This window comes from Amblyomma americanum, chromosome 9, assembly GCF_052857255.1.
Source record: "Amblyomma americanum isolate KBUSLIRL-KWMA chromosome 9, ASM5285725v1, whole genome shotgun sequence".
Lineage (NCBI taxonomy): Eukaryota > Metazoa > Arthropoda > Arachnida > Ixodida > Ixodidae > Amblyomma > Amblyomma americanum.
The window spans coordinates 128,488,751-128,515,411 of record NC_135505.1 but is presented as its reverse complement, the minus strand read 5'-3'; the positions used below and the strand labels follow the sequence as shown (position 1 = coordinate 128,515,411).

The 26,661-nt window shown below is 45.9% G+C and overlaps 1 protein-coding gene across 2 annotated transcripts in view; it reads left to right on the top strand.

Moving 5' to 3' along the window:
- Positions 1-11,090: 11,090 nt before the first annotated feature.
- The window catches only part of LOC144104310 (TNF receptor-associated factor 5-like), a 32,603-nt gene continuing 17,032 nt past the window's right edge, over positions 11,091-26,661 (top strand). The window contains exons 1-6 of one of the 2 annotated variants that reach the window (XM_077637226.1): positions 11,091-11,231; positions 17,830-18,117; positions 20,822-20,926; positions 21,937-22,098; positions 23,961-24,035; positions 26,184-26,261. In XM_077637226.1, the coding sequence (XP_077493352.1) occupies positions 17,881-18,117; positions 20,822-20,926; positions 21,937-22,098; positions 23,961-24,035; positions 26,184-26,261 (657 nt within the window). In that variant the 5' untranslated portion in view covers positions 11,091-11,231; positions 17,830-17,880. Of the gene's footprint in view, positions 11,232-11,300; positions 11,358-17,829; positions 18,118-20,821; positions 20,927-21,936; positions 22,099-23,960; positions 24,036-26,183; positions 26,262-26,661 lie in introns of those variants that run through there. The other variant, XM_077637225.1, reaches the window with a different exon arrangement.

Here is a 26,661-nt window from a genome sequence, read left to right as displayed (position 1 = left end):
AGCACTCGGACGCCGACGCCCTTTCTCGTTCACCACTCCCATGCGAGTCAACCTCTGCCCTCGTCTGTGCCTACGAATTCTCTTCGTTCAACATCCCTGATATGCTCTCCGAACAATTGAAGGATCCTTGGATCACCTCGCTGCTAAACTTCCTGAACACTCCCTCGCCGCATCCTTCGACCCGGACCCTTCGCCGCCAAGCCCACCACTTCGCCGTTCGTGATGGCCTCTTATACCACCGTAATTACCTCCCCGACGGCCGGAAGTGGCTGTTGGTCATCCCTCGACACCTCCGTGCTACAATCTGTGCCTCTTTTCACTCCGCTCCACAATGCGGCCACGCCGGTGTACTGAAAACATATGCTCGCCTTCGTCAGCGATTCTACTGGCGAGGTATGTACCGCTACATACGTCAGTACATTCGGTCATGCATCGCCTGCCAACGTCGCAAGAAACCTCCCCACCCCGCCGCCGCTCCTTTGCAGCCGTTACCTTGCCCTGGCCGTCCCTTTGACCGCGTCGGCATTGATCTTTATGGCCCGCTTCCAACTACTTCGGCTAATAATCGGTGGATCATCGTTGCCGTTGACCATCTCACCCGTTACGTCGAAACGTCGGCTCTCAAATCTGCTACCGCAAACGATGTCGCCCACTTCATTCTACACAGTCTTGTTCTTCGTCACGGCGCCCCGAAAGAACTTCTGAGTGACCGCGGCCGTGTTTTTCTCTCGGACGCCGTCGAGGCCCTGCTCAAGCAATGCCAAATCGTTCATCGCTACACCAGCGCCTATCACCCCCAGACCAACGGCATGACTGAGCGGTTCAACCGCACTCTGAGTGACATGCTCGCCATGTACGTTGACACCGCCCACTCCAACTGGGATCAAGTGCTCCCGTTCGTCACGTACGCGTATAACACAGCTACTCAGACAACAACGGGGTTTTCTCCTTTCTTCCTCTTATATGGCCGGGAGCCTACATCCACCATGGACACCATCCTTCCTTATCACCCTGACCCTTCCGAGACCACCTTACTCTCCGAATCTCACCTGTATGCCGAAGAATGCCGGCAACTTGCCCGCTCTTTCAACACACAGCAACAATGGGATCAGAAGCACCGTCGGGATTCCCCGGACCCTCCAGCGTCATACCCATCTGGCGCCCTCGTTTGGCTCTGGGTGCCTTCCTCCACTCCCGGCCTCGCCACGAAACTACTGTCTCGCTTTCACGGACCTTACCGGGTTGTCCACCAAACTTCTCCGGTGACTTATATCGTTGAGCCGCTCGTTCCCTCTTCGGACCACCGTCGCCGGGGGCGCGAAACTGTGCACGTTGAGCGCCTCAAGCCTTACTATGACCCGCCCATCCTCTCCTCTCCGTAAGTCGCCAGGATGGCTCCTTTTTCGGAGGGAGAGTAATTGTAATGGGACCGACAGGCGCAGAGCAGCGAAGAAGCGGACGAGTTCAAGCGGGACAACGAAGAAGCAGACGAAGTGCAGCTGGGTTTTTCGAACGACGTCTGTGAGTGTGCCCGTCGTGTCGCCGGACAACCAAGACCAACCGACCTGTGCTTCAAATAAACGCCTTGACAATTTATTCAAGTCACTTCACAGGCTCCGAGCTTCGGAGCATTGTGTGAAGGGAGGATTACAAATATAGGTGCAAGCTAAGTAGCATGCGTAACATGGTTATACAACGCTGGTTGACTGTTAGTACCAATCACTACAACGCAAGAACATCTTTATACAATAGTTATTGACTACAGAATATGGCAGTCACTTCGACAACAACGCCAGATCATCACTACAACATCACTATAACGCAAGAACATCTTTATACAATAGTTATTGGCGCGTTAGTTACTAAAAAAATATGGTGGTTACTTCGGCTAGCTACGAACGAGTAGCTTATTGACTGTTAGTGCCGAGCACTGAAACGCAAGAACTTCTTTGTAAAATAGTTAATGACGCGTTAGTAACTAGAAAAATAGTGGTCACTTCAGCTCTAAAACGAACAGAATCATGAATGTTGACGATGTGTTCCGGAAGGCCATTCCAGTGGATGATAGCCTGAGGCAAGGCGGATGAATTATATGGTGTATTATTAGACCTGTGCCTTTCTTAAGTTACCAAGGATTTTTCTGCCCGTTTCACCAATTGTGCGTCGCACCACGGTCCATGCACATTCTACAAACTGAGTGTATAATCTTGTCGAAGAAAAATTTCAGCTTTCAGTTTTCTGAGGGATATTGTGAAATTACTGCAGCTGGCAATCCAGTAAGCTGTTTTCACACAAACCACATGTTCAGCTCACTAGACAGCTGAATAATTCGATATTTTAGAGGAAGTATTTTTTGAGCGGGCTGCATTCAGGCGTATCCGGTGTTGGCAAGTGCTGCCATGGCCGCCTTGGCTGCGCGTCATGTGAGAATCACAAGTGGCGTAGACATGCTGTAGGGGACCGTGTTGAAGGTCGGGGTAACGCTGCAGTTCGCGTTGCAAGCGCCAAGCTAAAGCGGACACAATCGTCACTTCGAGAAGAAGGAATAGGGATTTCCTAGCATGAAGCACCATGCGCCGTTCTTGCAACGCCACTTTTGTCGTCTTAGCCTGCGACCCCGCAGTGAACTGGAAACGTTTCGAGCATAAAGCTGCAACGTAGTCCTCAATATTCTCATGGTAGCCGCCTGATATCAGTGTTAAATTGTTCATGTGTGCGTGATCACCTCACTGATTGCCGTTCATTTCGAAGATCAGTGAAGATAACCGAGTATTTGAGTGGGTGCAGGCGTATACATGCTAGACAGCTCGCAGAGTACCCTATTCTGTAGCAGCAGCAGATGCTCTATGGCTTGGTGCTGTCGAGATTGAGGCCTGCGTGAATGGACCTTTATAGGACATTAATAGAACTGGAATCTGAACATCGAAAATATGCAAAAAGGAGCAGTTCATAGAAGTTACACACAAATAATCTCCTCTGATCCACGATAAAAAGGCGGTGTAAGAGGACAGTATTACGAGACGACCACAAGATCTTTTCGAAAGCCACTGTGTGCAAAAATATTTTCAGTCGCAGCTATAAGTGCTCATTAACATGCAGGTAGCAAAAAAATTCAAGGCATCGTGGATATTGCGCTTCCGAGACAGAGAAATGTAGATTTATTTCCGACTGTCGCCCAATATTTGTAGAGATATAAAGCATATGTACAGTCGCAGACACAATAATAGGACAACGCTTCCATATTCAAACTCTTATGTCACATTCACTAACGTAAATAAAATTAATTCCTGCTTCAATATGCAAGAACAAAAGTGGATATTACTTGCATATGCATCGAGCATTCATTACTCTTCACTAAGAAACGAGTCAGAGAGATTTCACCACTGAAGCGTGATCCATATTGTTTTGTCCGCGGCTGTACGCTTCAGATCACCGAATGTCGCGCCGCGCAAAATCTGTCCATCATATTTTAGTCATTAAAGCTATGACAAGTGCAAATTGGTAGTTGCGCCGTCCCCGTGAACAGCAGTAACTCTCATTCATTATTTCTTCCAGTGCACTGAAAACAACGCAATTATATTTACAGTCCTATTTTGAGATGCCGTAAATGAGAAACGTGTGAACGGAATCCGTTCTTGGGTTCAAAGCACCGAGTGATCATAAGAAAGTCACAACTGACACCTTCAGCACTGGTGTTATAAGACGTCTTTCCGGCTGCTATAGGCACCCATTGTCAGTGGCATACCACAGTACTAAAGTGAATACAATCATCTACCGTCGCAGTGTGATACCAGTGGAGTAATTCGCGCTTTGTACACTTTTCAAAGGAGCATAAGTTCTTCGCGCGCTGTGGGCTATTCGTCTCTGAACAATGTCGAAGGGTAGCAGCAGGAAAACTTACTATTGCAACCGTTGCGGGTGTGTAAAAAAAAACAAAAAAAAACAGGCGCGCACGTGTTCCTGACGAGAAGCATCTCAAGGACAAAAATAACCAGCACTTGAAATTGACGTTGATTCATGCGAAGAAGTCACGAGAAGACGACATTTACGCAGGCCGGCCAAGCTCACCAGCTAGCTAGCTGGGGCTCTAACAAAGCATTGTGTTTATGATGAGAAAAGCATTCCTCTTTGCAATCAAGTGCAGGGGGTTAAAATTCCTAAGAAGGAGTAACCATATAATATTCGGATTAAAAATGACACATATATACTGAAATAATTTATAACGTTTTGTTTGTCCACTACCCCATTTTGGTGTGTCAGTTACAAAGCCGCTAATGATCTCGCTCGCACTTGGATGAGACCGCATTCGAGCGCACCGCCTTAGGGACCCGTGTCATTTGACCTTGGTATGGGTATCTACGGTAGCTTCGATACCATCTTGCATCTAGCTTGCTCTGTTCACTTGTGAGTCACCCAAGCGGCAGTATTGACACTACGGAGGCTTAAGTACACGAAAAACTCTTTTCCCTCATCGTTTCTCCTGTATTTCCTTAACCGTAGTTCTTACTGAGCTTTCTTTTTTGTGTTGCATGATATAAGTGCTCACTACACCATATTTTCGCGAATTATTTTTATGCACGCTTCTTTGTGCGCATAAAGCAAAGTTGATGACTTCAGACAGCTTCCTCTTTTTTTTTAGTTCAAATCTTGTTCTGAGTCCCAGACCTGCAACTGCATTTCAATTTAAAATCACGGCATTCTTTCCCTTCTCCTATAAGATCAATCCCTCGATATTTATGTATGTACCCTAGAACTGTGTTTTATAAAACACGCGCTTAAATCTGCTTTTAGTTCGCTTTCTTATTGTCTTCTGACGCATGCGTATCGTCTCTTCCGCCTTTTATCCACACAACACGGTATCTGCGAGCCTTTAAACAGCTGCGAATTTTCCAATTTAATATTTTGCCTCTTGGTATTAACGGCCAGGACAGCAGATTTTCCCGCGCAAAACTGCCCATCGGCGTTAAGTGCTATAGTCCGCCTTGCGGCACCTATCGACCATGGATGTAACTACCGCTACAACGAAGCAACGGCCGCAGGCGCAAGAAGCAACTGCACTCCCTTTTGAAAGAGGCCGCAAGGGGGCATGAGGCCTTTCTTGGACAATGGCGGCAATTATACACGGCACAGGTGTCTGCACGAACCATGTGTATGTGCGATTAGACCAAATCTGCAGTCAGCTGTAAACTCTTCGTCCAATTGGGGAATAACACCGCTCCTAGGGCTGCGACCAAATTTCAGTTTCTATTTTCGCCACCGCGCCAGTCGAGCCATCCAGGGCCACAAGACATTCGTTCCCGACTTTTAAATGAAACAGCAGGAAACCGCCGTGAAGAATGTTGTAGTATGATCACCTCCAGCTGTGTCGGCCACAATCGTTCTTTTAGGAGAGCTGTTTCTTATGCGAAATTGACAAGCAAACGACCCAAAACTAGGTTCGTAAAGTGCTCTACACAGGAATAATCCTGCGCACTTGTTCTGGAAAGTCGCATCATCTACACGAGCGAACATTTGCTCTTGTACGAACCACTAGCATTGAGAGAAAAGTGACGCTCAAGATGCTGCGCCCAGTATGCAAGAAGATTATTAGAACCGTTCAGTCAAAAGTGACATGCCGCATTCATGTCTGTGGCTGCGACACTAGACTACACGACATCGCCGTATCCTCAATATTGGGTGACCGCGATACCCCTACACGCCTATACTATATGAGCAAGCGAAATATTTCCACTCGGAAGGCATCGCCTGGAGCATTCAAGGCAGGAACTGATAAGCGCCGTTTCTACTTTCAAATGTTTCTTCTTTTCCCACGTGGTTGGACGTGTGCAAAAAGAGCGAGATACGAAACGACCGCTGGACGTTCATCCCTCGTTCCCATGACGACGGAAGAGCCGCGTCAGACTTCGGCATTTCCGCTGTGGGACTCGCCGCAGCGTTCCGCCACGCCGGAGAGAGGTGGGTTGTTTCCACAACTTTTCCCGCGCGATTTCGTGCGCTTGTTGACTGGTCTTATTAGAAGTAAGGAGACTTTCTAGGAGTTTCCTGGGTTTACAAACAGCGGTTTCAGTGTGTCTAGCGTTAGCATTTGGCTACAGCTGCGCACACAAAAGCTTCTTCTGCTCAGATACGCACGTCGTGTTCCTGATTTCAGCACCGATCTATTTAATTCGACATCGGGCACACCACGCAAAAAATGTTGTGTGTACAAGTTGTGTGATTGCTGTTTTTCTTTGAAGCCGTCAGGATTAATGTTTACCTTTCAAGATTTTTTTAAATTTGTCGTCACAGTCAGAAAATAGAGAAAATGGGTCCTGCAATGCATGCTGGTCAGTAGGCTTTTTGATGTTAGAATTCTGGACAACCACCGGCGTATAATCGCAGCTATACAGTTGTGTAGCCTGTTGCATTTATGACTTTATTTGTACAAGAAATCAAGATCTGCGGCCCCAGTAGTCAGCTGTGGAGTACATCAGATTTCGCGCAAACTTGAACACATTATTTGATGCTAAACTGTATTAACTGTGACCTGGTATCGTTTTCAGGCAAAATCTATTGGTGGTGGTACTGACATATTTTTCCTAGCGCTGTTTCGAAGTTTTCTCCCATTATGACGGCTATAAAATAAAAAAGATGCCAAGATAAAACTTACTACGCAAAAATAGTGCTGGAGTGCCACGGCAAAAGGAAAGGGTTGACAAAGACCAGGCTCTGGAAGCAGCAGCTAGCAGTATAGTTTGTCATGCTGTATTAAACAAAAGTAGAAACACGATACATGAACAGTAGCCGGCACCATAACAGGACGTACGCTTCGACGTTCCAAATTTTCCTTCGTGTTACCAGGCAGGTTTGTTTCCTCCATTTCACTTTTGGAAATATAGAGCACATTTCAATTTTCTTTTCTACGCAGGAGGTTTTCAGCGCTGAAGCCTTCTGCGTATTATTTTCTGCTTGTCTGTGCATTACAATGGTAACAGCGAAAGGGCTTTTTTGCAGTGCTCTCGCGGCCTGCAGTGGCGAGGAGCCATGCGAGTATGATAATTAGTGTTTTGGAGACCTGCCCCTGTAGTCCCCTGTATTTGCTTTTTCGCGAGGCACCGTCCAGCAGCAGCCTCACCTCAAAGAGAAACGCATTTCCTTGTCAGTTACATTAACTAGCAAGGAAGGGCGCCAGTGTCACAGCTTCAGAGACTGCTTGCAGCCCACGCGCGGGAGAGGCCACTATGCTCTTCGGATGGGAACGTCGGCGCGAGCGGACGTGTCGCTGGCGGCTCCGCTCCGAAAAAGCGATGGGGAGACTCGTTCCCGTATCTCGTCCCGTACGGCCTACGGATTATCCCATGCTTTAGCGTGGGCGAACATTCGCTCGGAACCTTGCTGGTGAGTCGGACTACCTCGATTAATTAGCATATCTTGTTGCTGTAGCAATAAATTCCTGTTGGTGCCAGCCAATGTGTCGTTCCTTTGTTCCCTCAGAGCAAGACCCGCCGTGGTCGGCGAGCACTCGGTAGCGTACGCGATCACGGGGTGGGGTCTGGCGGTTTTGAACTGTGTCAGCCGCGGTTAAGCGGGGAGAAACTATTTATCTCCTCAAGCCAACCCCACTGTGTCTCACTTCGCAACCATTTTTAGCACGAAAGCTCTACAACTCTAGGTGCAACTCATACCTTCTCCTCGCTTTGCATGTTTGACCTTGAAGCCCGACCAAGGTCAAACCAAGTACACGCCTCCAAGACTATCTTGGGTATTGCTGCGCATAGCCATGACATTTCTGCATTGTATCGTCATAACTAATGACCAGCAAACACGCTAAAGATGACCAGTGCTAACTTGACGTTTGACCTTGACCATTAAAGCTCAGATTCTCATCGCCTCATGCCACGTCGTACGACGCGATAGCAATGACATCACGCCATTTTTCGTTATGAATATTGCAGGATTTGCTTTCGCTCGTCTGATAGGTTCAGCCGGCTTAAATATCAGCCAATTTCTTCATTACTGAAAACAGGAACTTCTGAATCGGTGCCCCCGTAGCATGGTGTTCCTTCTAGAGCGTGCTGCGGAGTTCTGGTCCTAGTGCGAGTCGCAGCTCTCACGCATTGTGCATGCATTTAAAGCGTACGCAGAAGAAACTTCCATTTGGGGAAACTTCGAAGCCCTTTATCTCCATTTAGCTGTTACTGCCACGCCTTCAGCTTCAGCATGCGAACGACCTTATATCTAGTTATTCGAACACCAGAGCTATTGAATAAATGAGCACCACTTTTGACATTTTTGGATTTTAAAGTATTTTAAACGGTACAAGTACCATTCTCCTTATATCACCAAAGCAAACGCAAGTTTCACAGATTTTAATGCGAGCAGCTTTATTTTCACTTCGATCGCTGTCACTTGCACTGGGTTATTGGTCCTCGAAGACTGACGCTGAACTTACCTGTGAATTCGTTTTGTGTGCCCGGAACCATTCAGTGTGATGCCCGTCAAGGCAAGGCTACGAAGATTCGGACCCTTCATACCTGAAGACTTCCAGGCGATCTACGATGAATAGCCCAGGGATGCTGCGTGCGCACTGTGCGCCAACGTGTCCGCCACGCTGCACCGCGATCCTCAAGGTCACGGCTAATGTATTTCTTGCGTCAAGATGTGTACCAACGACAGCCTCTTCCAGTTCTATACATGTGCAAACGCCTACCGGATTCTAGGGGTAAGAAGGATGGCTCAAATCATCTGCCCTTACTGCTTGGGCTTCAACAGCGTGAACTCTCGCATCGAGTTAAGTCCTCCGGGCTCCATGTTGAGCGGCGACCTCAGCGGCAACGAAGCAAGAGCATCCGCGATTATAACCTTTGTCCGTAAAGTTCCGAGACTGAGTCTATTAAAAAAGATGCGTTTAACATTGAAATCATTTGTTCAGCACCCCTTCGAAGTAGTCTCCCTTGAAGTCTATACACAGCTTCCAACGCTTCTTGAGGTCTTGGAAACAGTTGGAAAACGCTTCTTTTGGCAGGGCTGTCAGCTCCTTAGTCGTGGCGCCTTGAATGGCCTACATGCTCCCCATCCAGCGACCATTTAGGGTTCTCTTTACACGAGGAAACAGGAAACAATCGCATGGGGAGAGGTCAGGCGAGACTGGCGGATGGGGAAGTAAGGTAATGCTGTGCTTGGCGAGAAATTTTCTCACGCTTAAAGCAGTGTGCGGCTTTGTGTTATCGCGGAGAAGGCTCCTTTGTCCAGATGCCCATAAGTCAGGGTGACGGCATTGCAGTGCATCACGCATGTGTTGAAGCACGCGGATATAAAACTCATGATTCACCGTCTCCGCTTGTGGGACGAACTAGTGTTGTATGACACCTCTGGCATCGAAAAAAAACTACAAGCATCGTCTTTGTTTTGGTCTTCTATGGCCGCACGTTTCTCGACGACGGAGACCTTGTGGACCGCCATTCGGCGTTCTGCCTTTTTTTTATAATCGTGTTGAAAACACCATGTTTCGCCTTCAGCAATGATGGTGTCGATGAATGCAGCATCCTTCTCGGCCTCAGAGAGCAAATCAGCGCTCACTGACGCCCGCGTGCCCTTCTGGTCCTTTGTGAAGGAGAGCGGCACAAGTCTGGCAATCACCTTTCGTTTCCCCAATTTCTCACGCAAAATGTGGTGCCATGTTGTCTTACTAATGCCGGGAGCATTTGATAGCATGCCGACTGTAATGATGTGGTCTTGCTGTACGATTTCCGTGACGCGAGCCACGTTGTTTTTATTCCGTGAGGTTGAGGCGCACCCCTGCCTTGTGTTGTCTTCCACCGACGTTCTCCCCGAAACGAACCTCTTGTGTCACTCGAAAACTAGCGCCCGCGATGTCTCTTTGTCGTAAGCGTCACGAAGTAGCTCATACGTCTGCGTGGCTGTCTTGCCAAGCGTCTCACAGAATTTTATGTTTACACGCTGTTCGAGGTGGACGTCCACCTCTCCACATTCACTAATAGTAGAATGCGCAAACGACTAGTGACAATGCATTTTTCTACATGTAGTGCCGTCTAGCGGCTGCCACAGCAATTGACACAAATAGCTCAGGTTAGCCCGAAAGGTGCCGCTATACATACGCACCAACATTTGTTTTGGGGAATCATTTCCAGAGAAGGAAATAACTCCGTCTTGAAACTTTACGGACAAAGGTTGTATGACCACCAAGTGTACACAGACGAAGTTGCAAATATAATAGGCAATTTCAAATAGAAGTATGAACGAAAGAGGTTTGAAGAAGACGAGAATGGCGATAAGGCTGACGTGCATTACCCGAAGGATACAGAAGATTAACCGAAGAAAGAAGAAGTATTCGGTGAGGTGGAAAAACATTATTGCTGGAGCAGAGAAGAAGAGGACGACGACAAGGATGACGTGGACGATCGCCAAGGTTATAAGAGCCCGAGGCACGGGGGGGGAGAACAGAGAAGCGGAGGTTCCGGCAGGTCAGGAACATCTCGGCTGGAAGAGAGCAACGCCGGCTTCTGCGCCGGTGATCTCGAGTTAACGGCGCCTGCATTTCGCCTTCTGACGAAACAAATGTTTTGCAATCAATCAATCACGGTGATGGTTGTATGTTACAAGCCTCTCTTTCAATTAGGAATGGGCCTAAAACAACCTCTAGGCGGCGCATAAAGCCGGCGAGATACGTGCCGCAGACAATCCGAGGTTGTTTGGTGCGGCCCCGTTAACTTTTTCTCCCGCGATGAGGCGGCGCTACTGTACCCTCAAAACTAAACCTTTATTCGAAACTCCCGCTCGGAAGGAGAATAAGTGCAGCAGCCTTGCCTCCAAGATGTGGAATCATCGCGCTGAGCCAACCACTGCCATAATTGGATACAAAGCCGCATACTCTTTACTGAAAAACCGTGCTGTCCAGGCAGCAATTGGCGTTCTTAAAAAAAAGATTTTTCTCGGTTTGCACCTTTGCTTTTTGCAAACAAAATCTTCTGTTTTGCCCTCCTTTTCAACAGCAGACATGCCGTTGACGCACCAGTTTTCAGTGCTCGCTAAAAGATGGCGGAACCTTCCTGTTGCTCTAATACGCTTGTGCAACGCCCAAGCAAGTGCTGCTGTCACTGGGGCTGAAAACTTCCTTTTTCGCTCATATCTTATCAACCCTTCGGTGACTAAACGCCTTGTTTTCAGTCTCACACACAGCGAAGCCACTGAAGAACCTAGCTGCCCCGCACAACTGCAAGCGTCCCGTCGAGGCAAGCCTTCATTTTTCGTTCTGTCGCGAGCCAGGTCTCATTTTGTGGCACTTGTGACATACTTTCAGTATTTCGCGATCGCACATGTCGCATGTCCTCGCAAGATGCGTGCAGTCAACGCCAGTGGTATGCTTATTCTAAAAAAGAAGCATTCGCGTTACACTATGTTTTATGCAGTCGGCGCTGATACATTTCTGACGTGAAGAGAAAAATATTTGGCGCTACTCCAGCAGTTACTATGAAGACTAAGCCATTAAGTACAGAACTCCTGTGCCCTGAACAGCATTAGGGGCGTCCAAGCGTTGTATATTTCTCATGAATATGCATCTCTTCAAGCTGTTTGTAGGCTTTAGTTTTATGCGGTTTTAACGTCCCAAAGCGACTGAGGCTTGGCGGACGTTGTAGTGGAGGACTCTGGATAATTTCAGCCGCATGGAGTCCTTTAACGTGCGCTGACATCGCACTCGCACAAAACACTCATCTTGTATTTATTTTTATTTCTAATCATCAGTTTTCAGGGCGGAATGTGACTACCCGCTGAGTTAAATTCCGGAAATATGACAAATTTTGGCATCATATTTAGCCACTTTTTCTAGACGGTGGCTCCATAGTATTTTCCGCAGAAGCAATCACCTCTGTGTAGAGTTAGTCTTAGCGTCTACAGCTTCACTGCACAAAACGAAACAACTATGATGTGAACAAAACTGAGCATACAATAACAGTAATCTTCAATCCTGCGATATATACTTCTCGTAGTTTGTTTTGAAAGCCGATTAGTTGAGCATATATGTGTGTCTTCTCTAACATTACACTATCCGGCCGGCACTCCTCACGCATTCCGATTTCATTGGCCCTTTGAATCTGTGTACAGGCACAAGCCCCATGAAAGGAAAAAATTAAGCCACTGGCGACACGGACCGATCATACGCCTTGGCCTATTTTATACAGTGCACGCTCTCCCTTTTTTGCTTCCGCACAGTCTGGTTTGGAATTGCTAGGACAGATACGTACGCCAAAGTATTCGGTTAATGCGCAACAATTTCAGGGGCAGCGCATAGTGTTTCGAAGGCCTGGGCACCTCTCCTAAAATCGTTGCAGTTCTATAATTTGCCGGCACACCCCACCAACATTCAGAATGGGTGTGCCGCCAATGTTTGGAAGAGCCATCAGCGTGAGATTGGCCCACATTGCTACATCCTCGTGTGTTCCAGTGCATGCTTCTTCTATCTATATTTGTATGAAGTACTAATAGAGTACTAATAAAGTACACCAGGTGCTAGTACGTTCTACCTTCATTTTACTGACTTCATTATGTACAAACATTATTTTTGTCATGTAAAGCCCGATTTTTTTCGCTAATGCACTATCTTCAATTTAAATGTTTGCGAGGCAAAATAATAACGATGACGTACGTCGCTTTTTTTCAGTTTCATATCGTTAAGTATGAATCAGTTCTAAACTTGGACTTCAGCTTGAATGCTCGCTTACCTGACGTCAAGTTGCTTATTTTTCACAACTTAAAAGTGCTCTTCTGTTGTTGGTTTTGCGAAGCGCTTGAATTAACGAGCAACTACTGGGGTTTTTCACATATTGAGTGAAGAGTTATTTCACATTCCTTTAGAGTCCGTTCGTTCTCTCCGCCTCAACAAACCATTTCTCAAAATACCAAGTGGAACCATTTTAAAGCTAACAGCAGAGCGAAACCAAAACTCGGTCCCGTGGCCAAGAGTCGTGCTTGGCGTGCCACAAGCGACGCTGCAGAAGATAACTATACAACTTAACGCAGCGATTTTCCCCCGCAAAGGATCCACTTCCATCCAATGGCGTCGGTCGGTTGTCATGAGCCTGCTAGCGTGACAATGCAGAAAGTGGCCGATCAAAGGGGATAGTCCCCTAACTGCATTGGCCACGCCACTCCTCGCATTTCCATGCTAGCAGGTTTGGGAGGATCAGCCGACGCCATTGGCTGGAAGGGGGTTTGTTGTCGGGAAAAAGCCGCTTCATTCTTGAGTTGTAGCCGACTGTAAAAGATAAACGAAGACCTTTGTGCGCACGTTTAAATGCATAATTAGCAATTAGGCGTGGTGAGAACATTAATAAAAGGCCTCAGATGACCTCCTGCACAAATGACTCCCCAACTAATTAAAATTATTTACGGAAAGAACCACCTAGAATGTAAGTTTCATTACAACATGGTAACCTCTATAGAACCCACCGGAGCTGTCTTCTAGACCTTCATCGCCGCGAACTCATTCAGATTTTCCCCATATTGCCTCTCATATTAGCGGCTTCAACATCTGTGATGCTTATTCGTACCACGACCGTGCAGAGAAATTAAATTAGTTAAAAATCATTCTTGAATGCATGCGCAGACGCGGTTAGTCGGTGATGGGCCGCGTTGTTTGAGTGGCTTTGGCATTCGACTGCTGATTCAAAGGTTGCGGGTTCGACGCCGGCTGCGGAAGCCGTGATTCGGTGGGGCGAAACACGAGAAATCTCCTAAGCTGGTAGCGCACGTTAAAAAAACTCAGATGGCGTAAATTATTATGGTGACATTCTTTTCGACGCTCCTGTGTATGGAATCGGGACAATACACTTTAATAATACACTTTTGACGCAAATTTTAGTGCCAGGCACTTATAAAATTTAGCCGCCGCGGAGTCTCAGTGGTTATGGCGCTCGCCTGCTGACCCAAAAGACGTGCCTTCGAAATCCTCCGCCGCACTACTATTTCGATGGAGGTGAATTGCTCTAGGCCCATGGGCTATGTGATGTAAGTGCACGTTAAAGAAATCTACGTGGTAGAAATTATCTGCCGCCTCCCACCACGGCGTTGCTCTTAGCCATAGACCAGCCGCCGCGGTGGCTGAGTGGTTATGGCGCTCGGCCGCTGGCCCGAAAGACGCGGGTTCGATCCCGGCCGCGGTGGCCGAATTTCGATGGAGGCGAAATTCTAGAGGCCCGTGTACTGTGCGATGCTAGTGCACGTTAAAGAACCGCAGGTGGTCGAAATTTCCGGAGCCCTTCACTACGGCGTCTCTCATGGCCTGAGTTGCTTTGGGACGTTAAACCCCTATAAAACCAAAAACCAATCTTAGCCATATACCAATGAAATCTATAACTTGAAACACTTAAAGATTGTTGAACTCTTTGATTTGCCATTCGACAGGAGGTGCCTGCGCAGAAGCTATTTCGCAGCGCTGACCAAGTTGGTTTGTCAGTTGCCTTTACACAAGCTTATTTCCACGCTCCTAAGCGAAAGAATGGGCTCGAAGCAAAGTACAGTGAGGTAATTTTTAGAACCATCGACCGGACAGAGCGTCAGCGCCTTATCATGGCACTTGACGGCGAGATTAGCGACGTCATGCGCGTGCACAACGAATTCTTCCTCGCAGTATCGTTCTCTGCTAGCCTGTTCCCACGCACGCACCGCAGTTGGTGCCGTAGCCATAGGGTAGAATAGCACATGCCCCGGCGGGCGGTTATTGGCGCTCTTTTCGAGGAATGTGTGCGCGCTTGCTTTTTTTTCCCGCAACTTTGAATCCTCCCAAGAAAACCACAGTGAGCGGCAAGTGAACAGTGCGGTGCTTAGTGATAAAAGTTTTTGGAGGAGGAGAAAAGGGTCTGGATTTTTCACTGTACACTTTTTATTGGTTTATAGTGTTTAACGTTCCAAAGCGACTCTGGCTATGAGGGACGCTGTAGTGGAGGGCTCCGGAAATTTCTACCACCTGTGGTTCTTCAACGTGCACTTACACCACACAGTACACGGGCCTCTCCAATGTGACCTGCACGTTCGATATCGAACCCGCGTCTTTCAGGTCAGCAGCCATGTGCCATAACCACTTCACCACTGCGGCGGCGTAAAACTGTATTATTAATGCAATTGTTTTATTATGAACTTGAAAAACAAAGAATGGATTAAAGATTACCTACAAGAGTGCAAGCAACGCGTCTTAGTAACTGGGTGCTTATCAAACATTGCAGCGGTGACTTCAGGTGTCCCGCAGGGATCTGTGTTGGGGCCTTTACTGTTCTTAATCTATATCAATGACATAGTGGAAAGTGCGACTTGCCAGGTGAGCCTATACGCGGACTACTGTGTTTTGTATCGTTCTATTAAAGCACCACGTGACTCATTTAATAATCGGCAGAACTTGGACCGCATTCAACACTGGTACGATAAATGGAAGGTGTGTTTGAATACTGCAAAATGTTACTGTATTTCTTTTACGCGCAGGCGCGCTCTAATTTTGTATTACTACCTTTTAAACAACGAACCTTTGACTAATATAACCGATTATAAATATCTTGGTGTTTATTTTTCTGCTGACTTGACTTGAAAAAAAACTAATCGAATATATATTGTCAAAGGCAACAAGAACGTTGAACTTCTTAGAGGAATTTCCGAGATGCTCCTCTGAAGATTAAGGAAAGTTTGTATTTCACAAACATCTGACCTATTAAGCAGTACGCCTGCACAGTCTGGGAGCCTCAAGTCGGGACCCATTGTGCTATGCTGAAGCATGTACAGAGTCGTGCAGCACGATTTGTCACGAACAAATTTGTCCTCTGATGTCCGTAGTAGCTGCACCAAGCAGGGGTTGAACTGGGACTCACTGGAAAAGTGCCGTTTGCGGATTAAGTTAGAACTTTTCTACCGGATTTACTGCAATAAAACTGCGATTAGCTCTAAACCTTATTTTGCTTCCATCACATTTTAAATCAAGAAGATGCGACCACGAATGGAAGATACGTGAAATGACGTGTCATAGTGACGACTACAAACGCTCTTTTTTTGCACATACCATCAATGAATGGAACAAGCTGCCTCACTGTGTGATCGAATGCCAGTCCGAGGCAAAGTTTCGTGCAATGTTGTTGGACCTTTGATATGCTTTATGTACTTGGATACTCTTTCCCGCTATTTATATTTCGCTTTCTCCATTTCCTTACTTTGACTGATGGGATTTCACATTGACGATCCTTTTCATTTTACATAACTTTTTGTACCAGAGGTTGAGCCCATGTCGCATGCTGTAAAATGTGTCTTTGAAAATTGTATGTTTGTATTCCCCTGCAATTATGCCTTTACGGCGCTGCAGGAAATGTGAATTAATAAATTAACTGAAGGCGCGAATAGCGCGAATGAAAGACCCATACTAATCAACCCCCATGGAGAAGTAACAAAAACGTATAGTGCGCCTCTGTCTCCTCCACATTTGGTCCTAGCCGGCCCTGAATCTCATAGGGAAACGTCCTGAACTCCCCAATTCTAATCGTTCATACCCATCGCTACACCATGGTGCCATGCTTACTGACAGGTAGTTTAATGCAATAGTGTTAGTTCTGTTACTTCGCTACGAATGGAGAGAGGGATGGGGAAGATGCGTGGGGTTATGCAGTCACGCTACGAAAACCTGAAGTTATTTCCTTTCATTTTGTAGTTTCACGCAGAAGAATTGCATTTCGACCAAAAAGCGATGGAGTGCGAGTGGGACTTCGTTTCGCCAATCCTGCAGGCTTTGTTTCTCGAAATGAGCGTTGCTCTCTCGCTCGTCATTTCTTTTTATTGCGGATTATATGAAAAAAAGACAAATAAATGCACCCGCATTAAATCACTAAAGAATGGAGACAACCGTGCCCAGGTGCGTTTCTTAACGCTACCCCTTTGTGATGAAACCAACAGCGGCAGCGGTTGTTGATGCATAATGCAGCGGCCTGTCAGTGGACGATCACATCTGGTTTGGTTTATGGGGATTTAACGTCCTAAAGCGACTCAGGCTATGAGAGACGCCGTAGTGGAGGGCTCCGGAAATTTCGAGAACCTGGGGTACTTTAACGTGCACTGACATCGCACAGTACACGGACCTCCAGAATTCCGCCTCCATCGAAATTCGACCGCCGCGGCCGGGATCGAACCCGCGTCTTTCGGGCCGGCAGCCGAGCGCCGTAACCACTCATCCACCGCGGCGGCTGGGCGATCACATCTGCCCCCATAAAAATAGAGAATCAAGTAGTCGAAGGTTACTCGGATTCTGCGGTAGTAACAGGTAGGGGAGCGTGATATGCCTGCAACGTAATTCACATTTAGAGTAGGTGATCTACTAAAAACGTTCTCACGTATGAACAAAACATGACAGCGACACTAGCTCTTGTCTTTTTTTTGTCTTACGTCTGTTTTGTTACTTTATGATATAACATCACTGTGTATATTGGGAGCCGTATGCTACGCTGATCCAGTTTGCGCCCATAGCCATTTGGTCTCACGGATGTCTAGCTTTTCCTCATGCAGGAATGTTCTACGCCCTTTGTCAGATATGCGCAGTAAACTGCGCAGGAATCGAGAGCTGTTTCCGGGCCCGTGTCGGGGTCTTCTTGGGTACTGTTGAAACTATAAAGTTATTGAAAGTGACTATACTGCCTCTAAACCAAGGGACAACATCACCACCACAGCCGGACATGGGGCCCGGGGACTAGTGAGACCAATAGCGAACTGAAACGAAAGTTTAGATTATACAGTGGTTTTGCCCACTAATATTGCATGCAATAGTTACCAAGCTGTTGCCTGATTCGGTTCCCTCTTCACATTCCACAGCACGAGCGGGAACCGAGCAGAGCACTCAATTGCCGCAGCGGAGTCTCACAGATGGACGGCTGCATCTACACGCTCAGGGACCACTGGCAAATTTCTCACGATTTGGAGATAAAATTTTTGAGAAAGCTCCGCCCGGAGCTCATTTGCAGCACATGTGATGCCATCACGCCCCAGGGCTTTAAAGACGAGCAGAGTCACGTCTACTGCCAGACATGTGTGCAAGTGTTCACAGATGACAAGAACGAATTTACCTGCCAAGTCTGTGATTGGCACGGTTCCCGGAAATACGTAAGTTTTCCGTGTATCTGCTGCAGTTACTCAATGAATATTTTGCGCAGCCTATTCGCAATATGTTTTGCACTCACGCTGGGCTAGCATATTGATTCGCTCAGGATTGTGTACGAGACGGTAACATTTTATCGAACTTGCGAGTATTTCTTTTTAGGTTTAAATTACATAAAACGAACCTACTTCAAGTACTTCGCCAAAGTGTAGGCGTGGTGGAAGCTCGCGCGTTCTGTAGCTCCTCAGTTCTAGAAAACTGGAAACGTGGTTATAATACCGACGGAACATTCATGTTAATGCAGAACTACTCATGGACATCATGCAAAAGTACTCTGTTCTTTTTAAGACTCACTGCTCTTAGGTGTTTTCCTTCTTATTTATAAACGGTTCTGCGAACGTTTTCTTTCAAATGAGCAAGAAGTGGAAAATTTCCTTCCGCTTATTCTTACGATCAACCTGCTATTTGATGGTGTAGTTAAAACACTGCCTCTAACGACGTGTAGAGATCACGGAATATGAAACACCTCCGGCCTTTATGTTTCAAGGATTTAAGCTGTAAGCGAAACGAGGAGCTTAGCTTGTCTTTCTTTATGTGAAACGAGTGTAAACCCACAACAAACGCAGCTATCTCAGGACTGTATTGTTTAAATTTGCCACCGCCGACAAGGTGAACAAAATTACTTTTAGTATTGTTATATGTACCTGCTATTTAACTTACTGCAAGTACATTTGCTGTCTTCTTCAACTAGTACGATGATATGGCGTTTCGCACTCCGCTCGCTGATTCGAATAAGAGGAGAGCAGGAAGAGAAAACTTAAAAAGTTAAGCGTGATTCAGTCGGTGAGTGCAAGTCTCATGTTCCCAGATTTTGCGAGAGAAGGTTATTTGGTAGTTCAGTACATCCAGTCTCAGGTCGACCCACGTCACTACGATGATACATCAACTATAATTAATGACAAATCGAGCATTCTTGCAAAATACTGCCTGAGGTGCCGCTAACGCTACGCATATAATTAAAATCGTACAGTGACTTTAGCCTGATCCAAAGATTAAGAGGACAGCGAGAGAACTTGCAGCAGAAACAAAGTCACATCGAAATCTCAAGAAAAATATAAAAACTTTAATGCGTCGTTAATAGCTAAGGCAACAGTGTAAATGTACGAGAATAATGGCGCTTTAATTGGTTTGTTCATAGAATGTTGTGGCCCATTACTACACCAGGGTAGCCAAAACCCGTTCTGGTGAGGGAGTGCCTTGTCGGTTAGCTTTGGCAAACTAAAAGGGTTCAGCTTAAGTTAAGGACAACGCAGCGAGCCATGGAAAGAAAAGTGTTAGGTGCAACGTTAGTAGATTGGAAGCGGGCAGAGTGGGTGAGGTAACAAACGTGTGTTAATGCATCCCAGTCGAAATCAAGAGGAAGAAATGCGCTTGGACAGGGCATGTTATGCGAAGGCAAGATAATCGCTGATCCTTAAGGGTAACGGAGTGGATTTCAAGAGAAGGCAAGTGTAGCAGGGGGCCCCAGAAAGTTAGGTAGCCGGATGAGATTAAGAAGTTTGCACGGATATGGTGGGCGCAGCTGGTAAAGGACAGGGTCAATTGGAGAGACATGGGAGGGGCTTTTGCCCTGCAGTGAGTGTAGTCAGGCTGATGATGATGTTGATGATGATGAATTGTGCTTTGGCTGCATGGGCAGTTGCAATAAAAACGAGGAGTCATTTTTCATACAGAAACGAATTTTGTTTCCGCTCTGAAGTTAAAAACGTAATTGTCGGCGTTGTTCCTTCAAGCGGAAACTCTTTATAAAAGCGGTTAAGAAGGTATTACAAAGTACAGCCGTAATGAAGATCCTCTTTCACAAAACTTATACCTGCCAATTGTGTTGACAATTTTACCCACAGCCCTTTCTACACTTTTCACTTTTCGGTGCATTCTGGTGCTATAGCGTAACGCGTTGACACCGTTATCAGTCCACATGGAGTAGTGAGGCCCCGTATGCAGATACAGCATAGGTAGAACCTGAATGCCTTGTAGCAAGGGCGGTCGTCTCCTAGATTTCATTCAACATGTTTCTTTTTATTTCTCGTTGTCCTTCGTAGCAATTGCTCATGTTTGCGGCATCTCGGCACTGTATCACCAGGGCGGCTACATTTCCGTGATTAAACAAGTTTTTATTTCCATCGAACGAACCAAAGTGTAGAGGTCTAGTTCTCGTTGAAAGCTGCAGGTGGTGCCTTAGCGGTCCTTTGACCTCGCACTTTAAATCCGCAACTAAGTTTTTCAATAGAAATTTGTTTTTTTCCTTCCCTCTGTTTACTGTATGCATGATTCTTGCTGTTACTTTGGCCACGAGAGAGAGCACCACAGCGAAAACCAAGGATTAGAATTTGAAGAGTCTCAGCTGGAATTTTGGGCGGATAAAAATTAATTTAGAGCATGGCAATGAATAAAATATCTTGAGTCGGCATCCGATGTTTCGGAAATACATCACCTCAATATTGAATAGGACAAGTTGTCGGACTAGTTGGTAATGATCCATTCATTTGTTCACAGTGCTTAAAAAACACGGACAGAAGACATGGACGACGACGTCACGGGCACTGATTTCTATTTCAGCGCCTGTGACTTATTCGTCCATGTGTTCTGTCCGTGTTTTTTTAAGCGCTGTAAACAAAAAAAATACCTTAATATTGTCTTGTTTTGCAGATGGAAACCACTGAAAAGGAATGGAAGAATCTGGAGAAGATGGAATCGGTTTGTCCTAACGAAAAAAGTGCCTGCTATTTCAGCGGTCCCTTGAAAGCAGTCTTGGTAAGTTCTTCGTTCTTCGTCGTACATAGCAGACCGTTAGGTCTCTATGCCTTTTTTGTTGACGCAACAATCGCTTTTCACTGGGATGTAAACCAACTGATGCCCTTAAGATATCACCGGACCCCCTCATCTGATTTTCGTAATTGGTAATGCAGATTTGGTAACAGATGAAAGAGATGTTATATTACATGACAATACTGCATTTCTTATAACTACGTTGAATTCGTGGCAACAAACCAGCACCTAGAATGCATGTCATTCCATCATTTTTATTACCTCTCTGGCTTTTTTACTTTTCACAGCTTGACACAGCTAGGAAGTTAAATAATCAGTTTGACTTTACCAGCCATAAGCCTCTCTTCGCAGATTTTTCTTCTAACCGTCAGAAAAAATCCTGCTCTGCTGCGATGTTAGGTCTCGATTTTCTTCGTCGGCAGTATTTTTGCCATAATAGATGGACTACTGCAGGCTACTACGGTATAAAAACATTTTTAGAGCTAAGCTTACCTGCTTAGCGTGCTAATCGCCTAAAGCTGATGTAGTTTTGGTTTAGGCATTCAGCCCTGCATTTTGCTGTAGAATCTACATTCTCAGCCACAAAAAAAAATGCCTAGCCGGACTAAAGCAATCGCCAAAAACTCACCTGGGTATCCATCGCCTACCACCCAATCCTTTTTCCCTCTCCCATTTACGTCTACTCCCTCTTCCAAAAACGTAGAGAGGAGGATTTCTCTCTCCACTTCGCCGGGCTGTTGGACAGAAATTACTAGAATTAAATATAAATGAATCCAAGTACATAAATTCAACTGTTTCAATAAGTAATTAGGGTATTACGGCTGACGCATACATTCAGCGTTAGATTGCAGGGTCATATGGCTGAACCGAAGCAATGCCAGCTTTCGCTGTAATAAAGAAGCGCTCCATGAAACATTCATACAATGAACAAGCCAATGAGTGACCGAGTGACTGATCGTGTGGATTGAGCATGCTACACATTTCTTCTCTCTTAGGAGCACTACTTGTCTTGCAAGGTGAAAGGGAAAGCTCCGTGCTCACTTTGTGGACAGTTATTAGAGATCAAGTTGCTCGCAAAGCACATAAATGATGAGTGCCCCAAAAGGATTTTGGAATGCACTTTCTGCAACTCGGACGTCACAGCCTGCGACAAACGGGTGAGTGCATTCTTTAAGACTTCAGACCTCAAATGACCAAGTTATTCAAGTGTCTAAAGCTCAGCAGTCATTCAGGCATTGGGTAATCAGGGCGTAGAATCGTAAAAATAGTGGAAGATATCTATAAATGCTCCACAACCACCATAGTCCCCGTTAGAGCCAGCACTAATATTCCAATAAGGGCGGATGTCAGGCAGGAAGACAAGATCTCACCAATGCTATTGACCCCCTGTTTATTGCAAATATTAACAGGCCTGTATTGCAAACATTTGTGGAGAAGCGTTAATGGAGAACACCTCAGTAACCTACGATTTCCTGATGTTATTGCTACGCTAAGAAACTGCAAAACGTGATCAATTACAGACAGCATAGGCTGACAGGTGTGTCGAAAAATCCTTACGTAGAACTCTGTAGTACTGCTGTACACTTTAGGAATGGAACAGCAGTTTATAATTGCTTGAGAGTCACTTGAATTGTTAAGAGAACACGTGTACATAAGACAGGTGGTGACCGAAGATCCAAATCACGAGTGCGAAATAACTAGAATATTAAGAATGAGTGTGGAGCACATATGGCAGGTTCCCTCGGGTGATGAACGGCAGTTTACTAATACCCCTCAGGAGAAAAATGTATAATAACTGCATCATCCCGGCACTGACTTATGGGTAGAAATAAGGAGGTTAACGAAAAGGATTCAACATAAACTGAGAGTGACGCAGCAACCTATAGAAAGGAAAATCATAGATGTAACTATACGATACCGGAAGAGTGTAGTGTTGGTCAGGTAACAAATGCGTGTTAATGACACCCCAGTGAAAATAAAGAAGAATGAAAAGGCTTCGAATGGGCGCGTAATCAAAATCAACATAACTGATGGTCGTTTGGGTTAACGGACTGGATTCCAAGACAAAGTAAGCATAGCAGGGGTAGGCAAAAAGTTATGCGGAGAGGTTAGATTGAGCAGTTTCGAAGATTAGGATGGCAGCAGCTGACAAGGGACAGGGTTAATTGGAGAACCATGGGAGAGGTTTTTGTCATGCCCTAAGCTTCGTAAGGCCGATGATGAGGATGATTATGATTACTTTTTCTAAATATTAGCTAAAGAGTAAACTATATGCCACAGCAGAACTCGTGCTGTCATTCGCCACGCACTTGACTGGACCATCCTGTGCAGTTTCTCCAGCACCCCATACTTGAATCTTGTAAAGAGACAGCTGATTCCGGCACAAACCACAAGAAGCTCTACGCTGCTGTAAATATCTTCAACACGAAGAAGGTAGTAGGGTATTGGAGGAGGTGGATAGGAGTTGCGTCAGTAAAAAGAATAAAAAAAATGAAAGCTGGGTTAGGTAGAAGGCAATTCGAGAAAGAGGAGAATGAGTGCGGCAGGGAAAGGGTGAGTCCTTACAGCACTACCAAGGAAGGACAACACTGGCGACGTGGTGTCACAAGGAGGAAGGCAGTGTTACCTACCAGAGGGTGGCAGTCGTGGCTTTGTTGTCGCATTACACTACATAATGTGAACGATTGTCACTTCAGTGTGCACCAAAGCATTGCAAACGTTGTTCGCACACGTTATCCAGCATTCCCTGCTGCAACCTCCTAAGTTGCAGTTTTTTTACGCTTAAAATGATTTCTTTATGTTCAATTTTCGACAACTCATAGAGGACACAAAACAAGATCTTTGCCAAGTTTTCCAAATCTTAGCCTCAAATATATTTAATTTCTCAGTCTCCTCTGGTTTAAATATGTAAAGTGAACTAAACAATCTCAAGTACAATTAGCAGCTGCCACAAATATCTCTGCCATCATAGTGTTTCCTTCCTGTGAACCCGATGGTGCTGTAAAATAACTTTTTCCAGGCTCATGAGACAAATTGTGGAGAGCGCCCAGCCGTGTGTCCACACTGCAAACAGCCAATCAAAACGTACAACCAGGTAATGTCCCGCTTTGTGCTGCACTTCTAGACGCGAAAGAATTCCGTGCAACACATTTTCTCACTACTTTGTGCCAACTTTCTTCATGATTTCGCGGCAGAAAGTAACTGGACAACTCTATACTATCAAGTTGTGCGCTTGATGTCCCCATTCAACTTGTGGTGCGATGTTGATGCTCATTAGTAGTATTGATTTCTTTGATACTGAAGGAATGCATGCGCTTCATAGGGCAATATGCATGCAGACAACTGCAGGTATAATATCCAGTGTGCATGATCACATACGCACTCTATCTTGAAAGTTGAAGCGTTGCTTAAGTTTTGAAAAGAACCGTAAGAAACATTTATATACGCACGGTACCTTAGTGGAACATGATATCCGATATATGCCGAGCTTCGTTGCACTGCTTACCATTACAAGCCTGTCATTGCTACTGCCACCGTTGTCAGATCTTATTTTCTCACGTTGCTTTTAATGTTCATTTTGTTGTGGCATCCGTCCTGAGCACAGCAGCATGGCAATTGACATGGCACTGTACTGCAATTTTTTGTTGCGAAAGCAGTACTACGCCACCCAGGCAGCCCGCTCGGCTCGTCGCGTGGTCGCACTTCAGCCGTATGCCGTGGCCGAACGAACCTTGAGCCGCCGTTGCCTAGCAACGCCGCATCCGCTCTCCAACAGATGGCGCCGCCGTCGACGCCGCTGCCGTCGCCGCTCGCTCCACCTAATGTGCTCGGCTTGGCTAGAGGGAGAGGAGGTGTCGCCTCTCGGGGGGGGGGGGTATATATATATGGACTTCGTCTCAGTGGATTCGTTGTTATGGAGAGCGCGAAAGAGAAGCAACAACGAAAGAACGAAGCGAGGAAGAGAGAACGCGCTCAAGAGACGGCAGAACGAGCTGCACGACTCGAGAGGCATCGTAACGAAGATGCGGCTAAAAGAAGTCGTGCCACGTTCCGGAGTGACTCTTCAACTGCGGAAGAGACCGGTTTGAGTTCTCGAGAGTGTCGGAATGAGGCGCTGCGTAGACGACGTGCCGAGGAAACGAAGCTTTCGCAATTCAACTAGGGTTAACCAGAGCTAAACCACAGTCTTTTTTTCGCTTCATATTTCTAATGCCTGGCAAATAACATAAACCAGAGTGCTCGCAATTTCGGTTGAGTTTGAGTGCTCAGCCGGCGCCGACAAAAAGAACGCTACCGAGGCCGGTTGCCGCAGCCTCAACGGGACCGCATATTTCGATTTTCTGAAATGAAGTTACGCGTCATCAACCAGGAAGACACGTTTTTTTATCAGCACAATTTTCAAAGTAGCACCGTGGGCTTTTCTATGAAATAAATGGCAGCATGGGCATGTTTCTGAAATGACCAGCTTAATGGCTTCCGCCGCGGTGTACGTCAGCAGCTTACCGTGACCCGTTACTGTGTGCCTAATAAAATAAAAACAAATCTTCACAACATACGGTGGCTTACAATTTATTTTGCAGCTCTTTTGCCAGCGACACATTTAGCCTTTTTTCAGTTTATATTTTGATTTAAGAGGGGGATTCTTACCATGGCATTCACCTAATTCTTTAAGTTCTTAAATGAAGTATGACGCGAGCATTTCGCATCCGCTTTTGGGTGGCTATTCTCGTACCGATAACTGTTGGGACGAAACTAAGGTTATAAGTTATGGCCTCAGTATGTTTAGGCTTTCAGGCTTATCATAGCCTCGAAAATAGAAAAAAGTATGCAATGTATTTTGTCATGGCAAGATTCTGAATTAATATTCAAATAAATCCTGTCCTTTGTTTCATGAGTGAACTTTTTACAACATATAAAGTTTTGCTCACTTAGAAAAACAGAAGCAGCGAAGTGGCTGCGCAAAGAGGTACCAGTAATACGAATTGGCTGTAGTGAAGGCTTTTTGGGCCTCTAATATTGGCCTGCCAAAGAAATTAGTCCTTCAAAGTACAGCAGGTACACTAACGATGTTTCGTAAATGACAACTTCCGCTAATTAATTTAACCCATTTGCATTCGAGCTTTATGTTAAATAATACTTATTAATTCTGAATGCCAGAAGTGAAAGCCCGCTCTTTCTCCTGCTATTTGTTTAAATCTCTGTGATATGCGTTTATTGGAACCGCTTGGGCTTGATGTTTCAGCTGGAGCAGGAACACTACCCCATCTGCCCGCGAATGCCACTGAGCTGCGAATTTGAAGCCTTGGGCTGCCCGTATAAAGTAAGTCTCCTTTTCCATTGCATCAAAAGCGCGCCCGAGCTAATGCACGTGTTGTCTCGTTGCTTGCCTCTGCATGGAGTGGGAAATCGCCACACAACAAAATAGCTTTCTCATCAGAGTGACAGCTTTCTGCATGGCGCGGTATCGCTTGTGGTAGGTAGCATTTTGCGAAAGATTACATATGCAATTTTGATGCGTCAGCTCAGCGGTCATCTTTATTGTTAATACCCGTTTACTTTTTAGACAGAAAGCGTATCTCAAAATGAAAAGCGCAGTCAGGTCCGTCTATAATAAACAGGTTTGACTCGAAGTGTTTCTGATGTTGTACTATCGCACTGTTAACGAATATTGATGTTAAACAAAGGAGTGTGAAAATTTTAGCAAAGAAACTATACCACGT